This window comes from Chroicocephalus ridibundus, chromosome 4 (genome assembly GCF_963924245.1).
Source record: "Chroicocephalus ridibundus chromosome 4, bChrRid1.1, whole genome shotgun sequence".
NCBI lineage: Eukaryota > Metazoa > Chordata > Aves > Charadriiformes > Laridae > Chroicocephalus > Chroicocephalus ridibundus.
The window spans coordinates 33,594,684-33,609,795 of record NC_086287.1 but is presented as its reverse complement, the minus strand read 5'-3'; the positions used below and the strand labels follow the sequence as shown (position 1 = coordinate 33,609,795).

The 15,112-nt window shown below is 36.3% G+C and overlaps 1 protein-coding gene across 11 annotated transcripts in view; it reads right to left on the bottom strand.

The window, feature by feature from the left end:
- The window catches only part of HECTD1 (HECT domain E3 ubiquitin protein ligase 1), a 64,620-nt gene that overhangs the window by 48,578 nt on the left and 930 nt on the right, over nucleotides 1-15,112 (bottom strand). For all 11 annotated transcript variants that reach the window (XM_063331608.1, XM_063331615.1, XM_063331618.1 and 8 more), the window contains exon 2: nucleotides 13,366-13,653. In XM_063331608.1, coding sequence (XP_063187678.1) covers nucleotides 13,366-13,505 — 140 coding nt within the window. In that variant the 5' untranslated portion in view covers nucleotides 13,506-13,653. The remainder of the gene's footprint in view (nucleotides 1-13,365; nucleotides 13,654-15,112) is intronic.

The following is a 15,112-nucleotide window of genomic DNA, read 5'->3' as shown; positions in this document are numbered from 1 at the left end:
ATACTTTTTCAATTAGGAGGCAAATAATAAACTTAATTTGCTGTCAGGACATTTGTTTTCTGACTTAGAGGAATGATTTCCAGTCCTCCTATAAGGAAACCAACTGGTATCATAAGGTTTCAGAAAGAAACTGTAGATTCCTCATACACTTAACCTGTAGGAATTACTTGGTTCTCAAAATAAAAAGCTACCCAAACTTCAACTAATTTTATAGACTATGGTAATACATGTTGAATTCCTACAAAAGCAGCAATAAGAACTTCACTTGTTCTGAAAAAGAGCAACTTATTTCTGAAACAGCAACTGATCTAATTTTAAGAAGAGCTTCCACAGAAAATTCTTCCAAGCTGCTTCAACCTCTGAGCTCTATGTACTTAATGCTTGTTTCTTTTAACAGTTCAGTTATAGTTTTATTTGTTGGGTTTTTTGAGCTTGTTTGGTTGATTGTTTTTGTGTGGGTTTTTTTTTGTTTTTGCAGTTTGGTTTTTTTTTTAGTTTTCTGGATATTGCTAGTAATCAGGAAGTTGAGAGCTACACTACACCATGTAGAAGAGGCAGCAGAAACATTTTAAAAAGATTTATTAAGGACAATAATGAAAAACAAAAAGAAAAAAGGAGGGGAAAAAAGCAATACTGAAGCTTTAATTTAAGTCCTAAGTTCTTCTTCCTCCCCTTCTTCCTGCAGCAAATCAAGAAACAACACAAATGAAATCACAGGCTTTAAAGTAAAACAGAACAAAACACACTGACTTTGTGGCATGAAATTGTATGTGCTATCCACTCCAGTACATAATTTACTGCAAACTAAATATTTCTGATGCATATTAAATATTTTTTTTCTTTTTAAAAGTTCATTTATTGTTTTTCAATGCAGAACTCATTACATAATTTTAAATAGTTGCCTGTTACCTAAAAATGAAAACGTCTAGCCTTCTAATTGAATGTTCTGGGCCAACTATAAATTAATCTAACAAATCATCTAATCCATGTGTAATAGAAAAATGTGTAGTAAAAAAGCTGATAAACCGGATGGTTTATGAAGAAGCATCAGTCATACAATGATGCACATAAACATAATATAAAGCTTGATCATTATTACAGCTCATACAAACTTAGAAGTAACAGAAGTGTAAAATTCATTTTTCTCAGACATTGTTATCAGGAGCATGGCATAGTATCAAACCAGAATTTTTGTCTTAGTCTCCAAAACAGCAAATGAGAGCTGCTGCTTATTATTTTAGCACACAGTACGTACAGTTGTGTCATCTTCTTCCCCCTCGTGTCTGTCTCAACTCAAGCAATTTGGTTGAAGTTCTACACGGTACAGTAATGCAAATGAAGTTATAATCCCTAACGTCATACCAGGCAATCAAATGCATACAGAAGTCTGAAGTGTTTCTGGAGAACGCAAAACAGATAGACCTGGATTCTATCAGCCCTGAGTCTCTCCCAGTGTGATTGTCAAAAAGTATTTTTAATACTGTTTTATGGACATTGCCTTAATCTATTGTATATGGCTACTAGTTTTTCAAAAAGATCATAGCTGGCAAAAGATAAGCCCCAAAGGATGATAGTAACACTGACAGTGACTTCAAAAACCAAAGTCAAGTTATCAGTTATATTCTCAGATACAAAAGACACATTTGGCCAATGCAGTCCACAATACATCAGTTTGCCTAGACAGGACCTCTACACTATCTTGACCACTGGCTTTGTAATATTGTTTCAGGCCAATACATTGCTATATTTTATTCTAAGCAGCACCGTTTTTTTAACATTTTGAACTTGTAATGATATCAGCAGAAAAAAAAAAAAAATGTTTACTATGCCAGCCAAGTATAAAAGGTTCTTCACTACTCCTATGAAACAGCTTTTCTGATCACCCACAAACTTTTTATAGTTTATGAAAACACAATTATCAAGTTACATTTGGATGCATTTCTGAAATACATCTTCAAGAAGCTGTGCCCAAAACAGATAGTCTTTCACTCTGTGGCTGTAAGAGTTTGACACAAGACAATTTAAATACACTAATATGTTTTTTTATTTCCTAGAATTCAAATAGTATCCCAATTGTGCAGATTGTGATGAATAAGATGGTAAATTTCTGTGCTGAACTAACTGAAACAATCCAGCAGCAGGAGCTTCCTCTGGACAAATGTACTTGACTGACCTTCATTAACATCATATAAGCAAGTAGGCAGGAATGCATACCCCACAAGTTTAAAATATTGCCTTCTTCCCACCGTAACTTATTGCAGTCTTGTGATCATTAGACACATCAGATCGAGACTGAGCCTCACTCAAGACTAGCTCTGAACTTCTTACTGCATTGTCTTCTCCTATCCAGAGAAGTTCCTAAGGATGTTTAGCACCTCAGACTCCTCATCTATCGCCTGCGACATTCAAGTCATTAGTATCTGTCACATTGTAGCACCTGAGGGCTCTTGTCACAGATCAGGATCTCCCTGCACTATCAGAGCAAAACAACAGATTCTGTCCTAGAAACCTAAAGTACAATTGTGCAATAGGACAGACACAGATAAGAGAATGCAAACTAATCATCCCGCATTATTACATAGTATCTTGGTATCTCAGCAGTTTTGACAGCTGATTTACTGTTTAGCATATTGCATCATTCCACTTCTTCACAGCTTTTTAATGCATGTTACTACCCGTTTACTGTCAGTTAACCTATCACCAGCATTTTCTGCTATTTTAATAGAGGTTCTAGGGAAGACAATTTTTTATTCTGGCTTCTCCAAAAGCTATCAAAGGAATGAATTGCACTGATGTCGTTATGCCCACAATTGCTACCCAAATTGCTGCTCTGAACGTGCATGCAAAACGACCGGGTGAGACCGACGCTCTACTTTGCTTTACTCCAAGCAATAATATTCAGAACAAGAGGAAGATCTACAACCCACAAGCAGAGTGCTGCTCTTACTGAAGGCCACAAAGAACTTTTACCCCAGTTGTGTAATAATTAAAGATATGTCCTTTGCAAAAATATTTGGCCCAGGCACCAGAAGATTTGGTAGAATCAAGAGCAGCAGCTGAATAAAGGGCGAGCAAATTTACTACACAATTAGATAAAGCACATGGACTGATAGAGCTCTGAACAGAGGGATTAACACACTTACGAAACATCCTCAATGCAAAGCAAAAAAACCAAACAAACGTCAATATTCTGTAGTGAAACATTGCTGTATTTATTTCATGGTGAAAACCACAAAGTAGTGTTGCAGTAGACAAAGAATGGTCAGTTACACAGGAACTCTTAAAAGATGCATGCAGATTACATTCATAAACATGCACATGCCATACAGACAAGCTCACATTCTTTTTCCCTGCTGAAGTCAACACGGGTCTTTGCAGTCCCTAAAGTTCCTGCTAGCAAGGGAACAGAAAGTACCAGCTCTGCCCTTCACACCCAGCCTAGATCAACGATTGAGCTGTAGGATCAGAAAAGGGCGGCGTACCAACACATCCTCAGTGCTCCAGACCCAGCCTTCTCAAACAGGTGGCTAGAATAATTACAGCACAAAACTGTACAGCTGTTGTTTTGAAGAACTTCAGTCATTATGCCATAGGTAACTTTTCTATGAATAACTGTGTTACAAACAGAAGTACACAGGTCAGCTTTCTAGAGAACACCCTCTAATCCCAAAATCCGCACTAAGCTACTACATGGGTCTCTTGCGGTTGAAACTACAAGCATCTGCTCTACATGTCTCAGAGACAAGAACATGCATGTGTGAACAGTGCCAGAGAAAGGACTGGAAGGGGTAGATGGGAACACCAGCACAGGACGGGAAATGGTATGCAACACACAGCCGCATAGCAGGTGTCCAAAGTACACCCCTCCCTTCTGTCACACAGCCCCACTGGGGACTACTGTGTGCTGGCCCTTGACCCCTAAGAAAAAGGGAAAGTCTTGCCCTTACTCAGTGGATGGTCTCTACACCTCAAAATTGTGCAAACGGGCTTTCAAAGAAGATCTTGAGTTTTCACTCAATCCAACCCTGAGTAAAGGCACCTTGTTACTGAAGTGTAAGCAAAGGCAGCACTGGGAAGAGAAATCCACCACTCACCTGGAAGCGATTCTAGCAACCAGGTCCTGAAAAGAGCACTTTCTGAGGACCAGCCTCTCTTTTTAATAAAGCACCAGGTAAGCAAATACAATCAATGCCAGTAGAATCCAGAGAGTGAGTCAGATAAGCCATGTTATGTATATGTCACTATTACACCTTAATTCCCAGGTAAATCCCTACTGGCTTCCTTAGTCAGGCCGAAACAGATCAAAGGGACCTCAAACTGTCCCAAATATTTGCTGTAGAATATTAGGTCCCATCAGTAACATAAATAATAATGCTCTTCCAACCGAGACTATGCTCAGATCTAAAATGTACTTGGATGGGTAGAGAAGCAAAGCATTTTAGGAGTGTCTGTACCACAGTGGCCACACATTGGACTTGCCTTTAGAAAACTGTCTACTTGGGGAAATACAAGGCTGCCAAAACTTCCCCGGACAGCAGGGAGGCTGCGGACAGAACCGCGGCACTGAATGAACTGATACAACAGGACAGCAACTGATGTTCAGCTTTTAGTACATGTCCATCTACTGACAGATGATGGTTTTGATTTCCAAGAGAAAAGAACACAAATAAACCTTTCACCACTGCAGGCCTCGTATCCCACTGAGGGGAAAAAACCCAAAATACATAGTTTCTAAATTTAAAACATCCAATATCAAACCCAGTTTCACCATGTTGCTTTTATCTAACCATATATTAACTAAGAGTAATTTATCTCAGAAAAAAAAATAAATTATGACAACAAAAAAAAAATTGTTGCTGTACCCTCAAAGCTGGGGCGGGGGGAGAATCACTCTGTTCACAATGATGTGTTTGCAGTGCAAACAAGAAGATAGTGGCGAGTTTGTTTTATTACAGGGAAAAAATGCCTATTGTTTAATAGTTTTTATTTTTTCAAATTAGAAAATAATGGCTAATAGGCACTAATAGGTAGCTCCAAAGTTCAGACTTCTATGTAGGTACTCCTCCTAAAGAATATGAAAATTAAAGGAAAATATCTTTATATTTTTATTTCTAAGAAGCTATATTAACATGACATTGGGCACTTCCTAAAGTACTTTGAAAGAGTCCTCTCAAGAAGAGTGATCAGCGACCGACTTAGTGAATTAATGAGGTTACTCTGTGTTACTCCTTAGTGAAAGACTGACTTCAGTGAGTTAATGAGGTTACTCTGCAACCAACGCTAAAGCTCTTGCTAATTAAGTCTCTCAGTTCTGGATGTCCACTCAACTTCATTCCTGTACTCCCAGGAAAAGGGCTTCTGCTATTTATTATCTTGTGAGTCTTCCACCCACCATGTTTCAAAGATCTTACTGGAAGGCAGGTTTGTAAATAACAGTTTTTAAAAGGTCTGAAATAAGTACTATTCAGTATCAATATTTACCCTTTACAGGAGTAAATCCATTTAGATTAGGGTAGTAAAGCATTCTCTGTTCTCTATACTGACACCAAGAAAAGAAACAAGCCACATTAAAAAAGTGCTGATTCCATATAATTTCTATTCTTAAAAAAATCATGCTTTCAGTGTTAAAATAAGTTTATTAGACTGTAAAAGACCAGGATACACAAGTTCTTTAATATATATATTCTTCCTCTGCAGAAAATGTAAGTGTTCTAAAAACATTTTCTAAACATCACAATCATATTGATAGATAACATGTTGAGAAAGACTAGGGAAATTTATCAATATAATTATATTACTACAGCATTTGCAGCATTATATCAGCATTACTCCATACGCTGACACACTTCTGAATCTCTCCTCCATTCCCTCCCCCATCCCTGCTTTAGGAACAGGAGTATCCATGGGGATGCAAAATTCTTAAATAGCTACAGCAGTAAGCTCCCACCAGTGCTAAGCCCTTAAACTCAAATGAAGTGACTCAGCTGATTTTACAGCTGGCCAGCGTAAGGAGATACCAAGGAAGTAAAAATAGGCACTGTAAACTCATTTCTGTAATTACATTTCGCATTTTAAATGCACTTAAAAGCCTTAGCTAAAACAGAAACAATAGTGGTAGTTTAAAAACCACTGCTGTGTTTAAACAAAACCCAGAAGAAGGGAAGAAGACAACACCATTTCATCCTCAGAATGGTTAATACAACTACTACTAGCATTAGGGTGCATTACTCAATTCCCCAGTAACCGCTGGACTGGGCTGATGCAGAGCCACTGCCATATGACAAAGCCTCCGGCATCAGGCGCAGGGTCCAAGGCATGTGACTTGTGGCAGAAAACCAAGCTCAGCTGCCTGCCAGCACTTGTGCTGGATCTGTAATGCATACCATCTGCTGAGACCAGTTAAAAGTGGGAAAAGAAGGAATTATACGTGCCTATGCCATCTAATAATTATCTATATATATAATTATAACTAAAAATTAAAATACTGAATTTAAACCTCACTAATAACTGTTTTTGAGGAAAAATATACCAGTTAGGTGACAATGCGTCACACATTGAAGAAGAAGAAACAGCTTCTGCAGGATAGGTAACTTCAAAATAAATTATCGTTAGCTTTGCTCTTGAATTTACAAATGATGTGTTGTGCTGCCTTTTGCATTTTTCAGTACCTTAAAAAGATACGCCTTGCCTCAGGGTAGTAATTCCACATATGTTCTCTTATCTCCAGCATTTTGTAAATGTTTTGGAGAAACTTGGTCCACAATAGCTGAATAAATTAAAGAACTTGAAAGTATAGATTTTTCTGCCACTACTTCCACTAGTAGCAACCTCAACTGTGCAAACACATAATGGTTCGAGTACACATTACATTTGCTAACATTTCAAAATGAAATAAGCAATTAAAAGAAAAAGTAAGTCTGCCTTAAAATTAAAATTTTGTAAGTCTGCCTAAGTAAGCACATTTCCCCACCAGCTCCTGCTGGACTTCCAGGTGCTCAAAAAGAGAACCAACTTAAACAAGAAAACTTCCATTTCCCCATTACCGATCTACTGACCATCTACACTGTCTATGCTTTGTATATAGCCCCTTCGTAAAAGGCTGATATTTAAAATATTTTGACTAGTACAGTAATTCAAGAAAGGAAGCCCCCTACTTGAAATTCTCTTAACACCTATTTTATCGGTCTCGCCCAATCTACCAGGGATGAAGTCTTTCAAAAGGCCATTAACTCACTGCCTTAAAATTCTGCACCCATGTTTTCTGTGAAGAATCTTGCAAGAATCGCTTCAATTTTATCTCACGCACAAAGCCCTGACCAAAACAAAGGGTACTTGATGATACTACCAATACTTTAATAGAAAAAATGACAGCCTACTAAATAGTGGCAAAGACAGTGTATGAGTTATACAGACCTGCCTGGACTACTCAGAGGCATGTGCTCATTTAAACAAAATGTGTTTTAACACACAAAAATTACAGATCTTAGCCTAGGTCAAGCCATCAAGCCATGCCTAAGGAGCGAGCAATCATATCCTGGAAAGCAACTCTGAAGATAAATAACTAAAACCACACTTCCTGTACAATGTTTTGGAAACATGTGACTAAATTTGGGATGTATAACCGGTAACAGTTAAGTTAAATGTACTACTATAAATAGCATAGATGAATCTAACACTGGAAAATATTTCCAAAAAACTTGGAAACTGAAGAATTGGAGCCTGGGGGAAGATCAGGAGCTGACAAGACACTTGTATGCAACCACATTCACAGCAACAAGGGTATTGGCTTTTAATTCAATCGGAAAAGGTACACTGACTGCCCACCACAGAATGCAGAAGTCTGGCCAATTCAAACAGAAAAGGACAACCAAATTTCACCAACAAAAGGCAACTAGGCAGCAGACTAAATAGTGAAACATGGGATAAAATTAGGTAGGATGCCCTATTGGAAGCATTACTACACATTATGCTTGTATCAAACCAGATGTTCAATTCAGTAAAACCAGGTAAAATGTAGGGGCCTATGACACAGAGGATGTCAATTTAGATGACGTAATCTTCCCGTCTGGCCTTTGCAACCATTAAGATTCTCAACATGACTAGACAAGGCTAATTAATCTCCATAATACCCGTGACAATGAGGCCATAATTCCCATATTACAAAGAGCAACCAGAAAGACATTAGCGTGTTAAAATTCTTACCATTGCAAAAAACCCAACCAGCCTTAAAAATCAGAAATAGTTCTGAACATTACACTGTAACAAGAGAGCTCCCTGAAAAACACAGCACGCACCCGTACTTCCATCTCAGAAAAGCACTCCATAGGATGCTGAAGATCCCACTATATTGGAGTCATTGCAGAGTGAATGACTGCAGTGCTGGCATTTCACTGCTGCCAGACCCTCTGCCTTCATGAAATGGAAAAAAAAAAAAAAAAGTTGGTAGGAATCACATGAGTCTTGCCATTGTAAAGCTTATAAAATTTCATTTATTGAGAGAGATGTCTGCATTAGTCCAAACCAATAATTCACCAAGAACATACGCTTTGCATAGTTTCAAATAGTACTCTATTGTTGACAGCAATACTTGGCCTAATTTGCTCATGGCTGCGCTCCAGCACAAAACCGTAACAATGGCCTGAGTTGTTTTTTTTTTCCCCTTAAAATAACAAAACGAACAAATCTGCAGGACACACAACATGTAAACCACCTTAATACAGACAGAGTTGCCCTTTCAGCCTGTTAGTTTTCTCACAATTGTTAGATCTGTCAAAGGGCACTTTACCACTGTCTGAATTACAAAGATGTTTTTAAAGCCAGCCCAAACTTTAAAAATAGGCCTGAAAACCACCACTTTGGATTCCTATCCCTCTCTCTACAAGAAAAATTGTGTTTATATCGTATTTTGATTTACTGAAGTTATACAATACTGATAAACACGGGAGCCTGTAGTTTTAAGTCATCAGGCGAAGGTAAAGCTAAACTGTTCCACATTATCCTACCACAGTCTCATTAGCTCACACCAACAGTCTTTGATTCACTACAGTTTCTTCTTATGCTTATTATTACATGTTAGCAAATACAAGGTAGAGATATAGTAGTGAATATATATTTGAAGAAAAAGAACGTTTAATGTAAATTGAAATAAACCTATTTGATCTAAAAAAATAAATGTAAAGGATTTCCATTTTACACATTAGAATCCTAAATTCTGATCCTTTGTATAATTTTGGGGTTTTATTTTTCAAATAAGCTGATAACTCTTGATAATTCAATGCTAACTAAATCTGCTAATGCTAAATATACTGAAGTGACTTAGGGCACAGCCAAAGGGGAATATACGCTTTCTCCTTCTGAGCATTAATAAGGCCTATTTCCTCTGTTCAGTGTAAAAAAGTTTTTGCTCAGGTTTTACTTCACTTGTTCTACTGCTGTGTCGCTCTACAAGTTTTCTTTGTAATTAAGGAAAATAATTAAGTAAAAACTTCCTTACTAAATACTTTTACTCTGGCAGATAGGAAAAGGAAATAACAACACAAAGCCCATATCTGAGGAGTTTCATTTTATTTCACCAAAAATGAAGTGAAAGAATCAGGGCAAAGAAGATAAATTGAAACACCTATGCTGAAAAGGGCTATATTAATAATGCGAGACTGTAACTAACAACCTCTACATTGCCTTTGAAATTACTTGTAACAATTTGAACACTAAAAATATCATTTCAACTATGTTTATATAAAACGCATACTTAAAACTCCTGTTAAAGTTGACTTAGTAGCACACAGTTTAACTACAATTTGGGCCTAACACTTATAATAACAAGTTTAGCTGCTTTATTCCAATTCAACTACTTAACAGACCCATTTCTGTTAACTCATTAAGGTTCTGCAGTTCAGGCTACTGGCTTTTACTGCTGGTAAAATGTTAGCCATTCTTCATGCTAAGTGACTAACAGTGACTGTGACTCATTATCACCAGAAGATGAATATGCCGCTGATTTCTGCAATGCTAACATATGAGTAACACTAAAAATAATTGAATCAGATGTAATATGTAAATCTGGGGGAGAAGTAAAGAAAGATCAACTATTTGGCACCACTACCTGTTATTGGCTGCATACCCTGCAATCTGTTGTGATGCTGCTAGAACTCTGCCAGAATGCTAGGAAACACACCACCATACATTTATGCCTACTTCCGTTTTTCTGATTTGATCTGAAATGCTAGTTTCAATATCCATTACTCTTGTACAGAAACAATTTATTAGCTTTAAAATAGTTCCTTGAGAATACGTTTGCAAAGTAACCCTATTACTTTACTGCAATAATGAAGTACAAGATTTTGAATACATCATTTCAATGCCTTTTTTTTTTTTGCCTTTTTTCTTTTTCTCCAATTTTGTGATCTTTCTTTGCTAAGCGAGACTGAGTATTGCCCTTAATAAATCAGTCTGGAAACAGCATTGTGCTTTTAGGGAAAATGCATACCATTCATGTCAATATTTTTCATGTGTCTGTTTCATAGCTTTGCCAGTCCTCATCATACGCAGCTTTTAATCACCAGATGTACTTCACTAAAATGATGAGCTTTTTCTTAGCTTACATCATAAGAGCAAATAATTTCTTATGTAAAAGTGGACTAATACTTAAAGTCACTCTAACTGATCCCTGAAAAACACCACATTTCATTCTCCAAGAAATCGACTGTTTTAAGATTCTACCTTCCACCCTTCCAGTTGTTGAATTCCACAGATGAAAAATTTCTTAAAGTTTTCTTAGTTAACATAATTAATAGCAATAAACAATCCCAAGATCTTGAATTAACATCTGCACAACATACAAAAGTTTGGGAATGCTCTTGTTGTTTAACAGAAGAAAAAATGTTCTGAAGTCTAGAGGTTGGTTTTCTTACCAACAGGAAAAAAAAGGCCACATTACAAGTCTGACATACACTGAAACCATTTTCAAAAAGTATTTGGCAACACTTCTGTCACATAGTATATCTCCTATTTAGGCAAGCAACAACTCCTTTAAAAACATTGCTGAAAAGCAACTTTAAAATATTATCAAAGATTATTTTAGTTACAGTCTCTCAGCATGTGACAGTTTTGGCTACTTGTACTGTCATTGTGAAAGATCTTAAAAAAAAAAAAAAAACAACTTTTCGAGACACCATCTATTTCTTACGGAGAGTTTAAAAATTAAGTCAGTCACTTTGAAATGCAGGCTGTAATACCACAGGCACCTGAGACAATCCACTGAGTAGTTCTCCACTGAAGAATGTATACCTTTCTCTGCTTCTCCCATATTTCCAGTTAAGCAGTTCCACCTGTCGTGCTAAGACACCTCTATAACCTGCTGTAATTCACTGTAACAGCAGAAAACTAGCCAGCTTCTTCAGAGGGTTTAAAGAGCAACTTGATCTTTTAGTGAATTAGAGGAGTTCAGTAAGCCCTAAGGCTGGTATGAACCAAGAATATGGTTGGGAGGAATAAAAATAGCAAGTATGATAAATAGGAAGAAGTAGCTCTCCTTTTGAAGGTAATGAGCTACTATGTCAGCTCACCAAATACTGTGGAACCGTATCTTCAATTTATTCACAGTGCCAATTAAAAGGAGCAGTTCTAACTTTACTGTAAAATCACTTGAACAGGCAGGGAACCTTGATAACTTCTTCCCAATTTACACTTGATTCTCTTCTGTTTGTCTTTTGAGGGAAGCTTACAAGAGCAAAAGAGATCAACAACTTAGAAGACCAGTAAAATTAAATTATACCAAGTCTCAAAACAAAAATTAAAATGCCAAATAATATTTTAAATGTTTCTTCTTTTAGACATAAAAACTAATTTTAAAACCACAACACTGCAATAACAGAGCATTCATTATCTATACTATAAGAAAGAAAAGCACTTGGACTATTTAATTCATTTATATTGAGATTAAAGTCTGTTCTAAATAAAATGCATAAAACCCACAACTTGTTTATATTTTTAAAGTTGACATTTCATTCCCAATTCTCCAATAACCAGAACACATCCTTACAAATGCTTAAGCCCAAACTTCTGTTCTATATTGAATATAATGAAGCAGGAAGGTCACCTAGACTTGTCAGAAAAATTCATTCTTAACTATCAAATTCTTTTCTACAGCAATAAATTAAGAAGTCGGTAAAACAGCTTTTCTGAGGCTGAAAACAATGCTCCACCAGTATCAGTACTACGAGGGACAGATAGGGAAGTCGAATGCATCTCCCTACAGTAATTATCTTTCAATTCACAATTTACCCGTAAGATCATTAAGGCCAAGATCAGGCAATTTCAAATTCTAAAGCAGTGCACAAAACTCTTCTCACTGTTACATACCGACTACAAATCCAAGCTCAAAAACTGTTCTCTTCTTCAGGACTACAATACTAAACGCTGTAACAAACAGCTACCTTAAATGCTTCTAAACCCACACTCCTAAGCAGCAGGATGTTATCAGAAAGACACTAGACATACTCTGAGATGAAAAGAAAGTGAGAGTAATGAAAAAAAAGAAGGAAAAGAGGAGAGATGCACAGGTGTTAAAATAAGAACTGGGGAAACAAGCAAATAAAAACACCCAACAAATACCAAAAAAAATGTAAGAGTTGTCAAATTTAAAAGTTGTGATTGTTTACACTTTTGCTACCTTCTTTCCATACTACTTGTGGGCCCTCACAGGAAGCAGTGCAACACATGCACAGCAACATGATGAAGCAACAGAAGTGGTTACATCAGCATTTTGTGCTGTGAGAAATACAAAAAGGAGTGAGAGCAGGAACTGCACTATATGAAGTGTACAAATGCAGCTGAAGAGGGTGGCATGAACAGCAACATTCTTCAAAGAAGGGGCAAAATATTTGTATGAACAAGGGTTAGTATTTGTGATTTTTGTTTGGATTTGCAGAGCTCAAAAAAACCTACTATACCTCTTGAGAAAAGTGCTGCAAGGGTACGGATGCTTAAATATATGTCAGTAATCATTATAGTTTTAATGTTAAAAAAAAAGTTTTCTCTACCATTGAAAAAAAAAAAAAAGAGAAACACAAACAACACCCCCCCCCAACACTTCCACATTACAATTCTGAATACATTTCTTTAAATTTAACAATCAGATGATGTGTCAGAACCAGCACTGTGGATCACTCACAGGACCCTACATTTTTAATCAGACAAGAGTACTTCACACAACATTAACAGAAACTCTTCATTTCCGTGATCTACACTCAAGTTCAGCCTGTAAAAACATTTCTTAGGCTGAAAGTTTCTAGGAATGTTAAACGTCATATACGGCTACCATGAGAGGAAAATAACATTCCATAAACGAAAGCCAAAACTACTTACGTTTCAAAACAGCGATCCACGTTGTCTGACATCAGAAGTAGCATGCATAGCTGTTCCAGTGCTATGAGCTGCATATCCCTTTCATCTCCCTGCCCCATCTGCAGCCATTCCAGCAACGTATCTGGGTCCACATCTGCCATGTTTCTTTTTTTTTTTAAAAAAAAAAAAAAAAGCCGCCTCCACTTAAATTAAAAAGTACCAAAAATATCCTTTAATTGTTCAAGCCAGACTAACTTGAGCACAATTAATATTTCTCTTCAGTCAGCCCCAGGCTTTTGCAGTTTTCACCTGAAAAGAAAAAGTAAAAAAAAAAAAAAGAGAAATTATTATCACCACAATATTGTCTTAAAACTTTTGGGATTTGCTCCTCTCTAAAATGTATAGCACATTTCTGGGCTGACATTAAGAAAACTTCCACATATTTGAACTGCTTCTTTTTTTTTTTTTTTTTTTTCTTCAAGCTTTATACATGAGTAAACACTAATGAGTTTGTTCTGTTTCACTGGAAATAAATCTCTAGTTCCAGCTGACGATCAAGCAAGACTTAGAGCCAACTCTTACTTACAGGATAACTCAAAATTAAAACTTAAGTAAAAAAAACTGTGCTTAACCCTTTCGTGTATTCTCAAAGCTAATATAAAGACAAATAGTCATGTCTTGACTATCCCCTTTCCTTTGATATCACTTTATAATAAAGTGTCCATTTTTCTGAAAGATTAATTACCTCCTCACTAAAGTATTAAAATAGAGAGAGACATCAAATGTCACATTTTAAACACAAACCCACAAAACAAAAAAATTGAGATGTACAACTAAAGAACTGAAGAATCTTTACAAAAGTTTAATTAATCCTTCACCTTTTAAAACAGCACCCAAACATAAGGAAAATAAGCTTTTTAAGTCAAAGGATAAAAAAGAGAATTTAAGAATCACTTGCACTTTCAAGAGTTAGGGGTTTGTCGTTCTGTTTGGGTTTGGTGTTTTTTCTTTTTAGAAAAAAAAAGTATCTAATTCATAGCTTCTTTAAAAATGCAGTGAATAATTCAAATAATTCATGTACATATAAGGAAAAAAACATTACTTGCTGGCCCAATGCCATAGTCGTACATGCAAGCCGAAGACCAAAAAAGTCCCTTTAAAATATTAAGAGGTATTTTTGACCTATGTACTTGCTTTCTACTTTATGTTTTACTAACGAATAGTCAAATTCACTTCTCATGCCTGAGAACACAGCAAACATGACTATTTTCATACAAAAACTAAAACAAAGGTTACAAACCAATCTCTCCAATTAAACATATAAGAAAAAAAATGGCTATTTTTTAAAAATAGCTTATAAAATAAGAATTAGTTTACTGAACTCACAGGTAAATATGAAAAGCATGGACAGTGTCCCCACAAATTGTAGGGGCAGGGGGGGAGCTCGATCTGGACAAAGTCTGCCTACTTGTTTACTTTCTGCTAATGAGTTAATAGTTAAAAAATAACTCCACCAAGGGCACATCTACAAAAGTGAATCAGAAATTGGTACTAGATGGAGAAACATACACTGAATCAGCAGTGCTGTTTCACAATAGCTTTGTACTCAAAGATGTGGCAAAACAAAAGTATGACAGATGTGATTTTTTTATAACTTAGGACCACAATGACATTACAGATCACTCAGTTACTGCTTGCCACTTATATACTTTTGTTATTGCTGCAGTCTTGCTGTAAAAAAGAATTCAAACGTTACTAAATTCATATT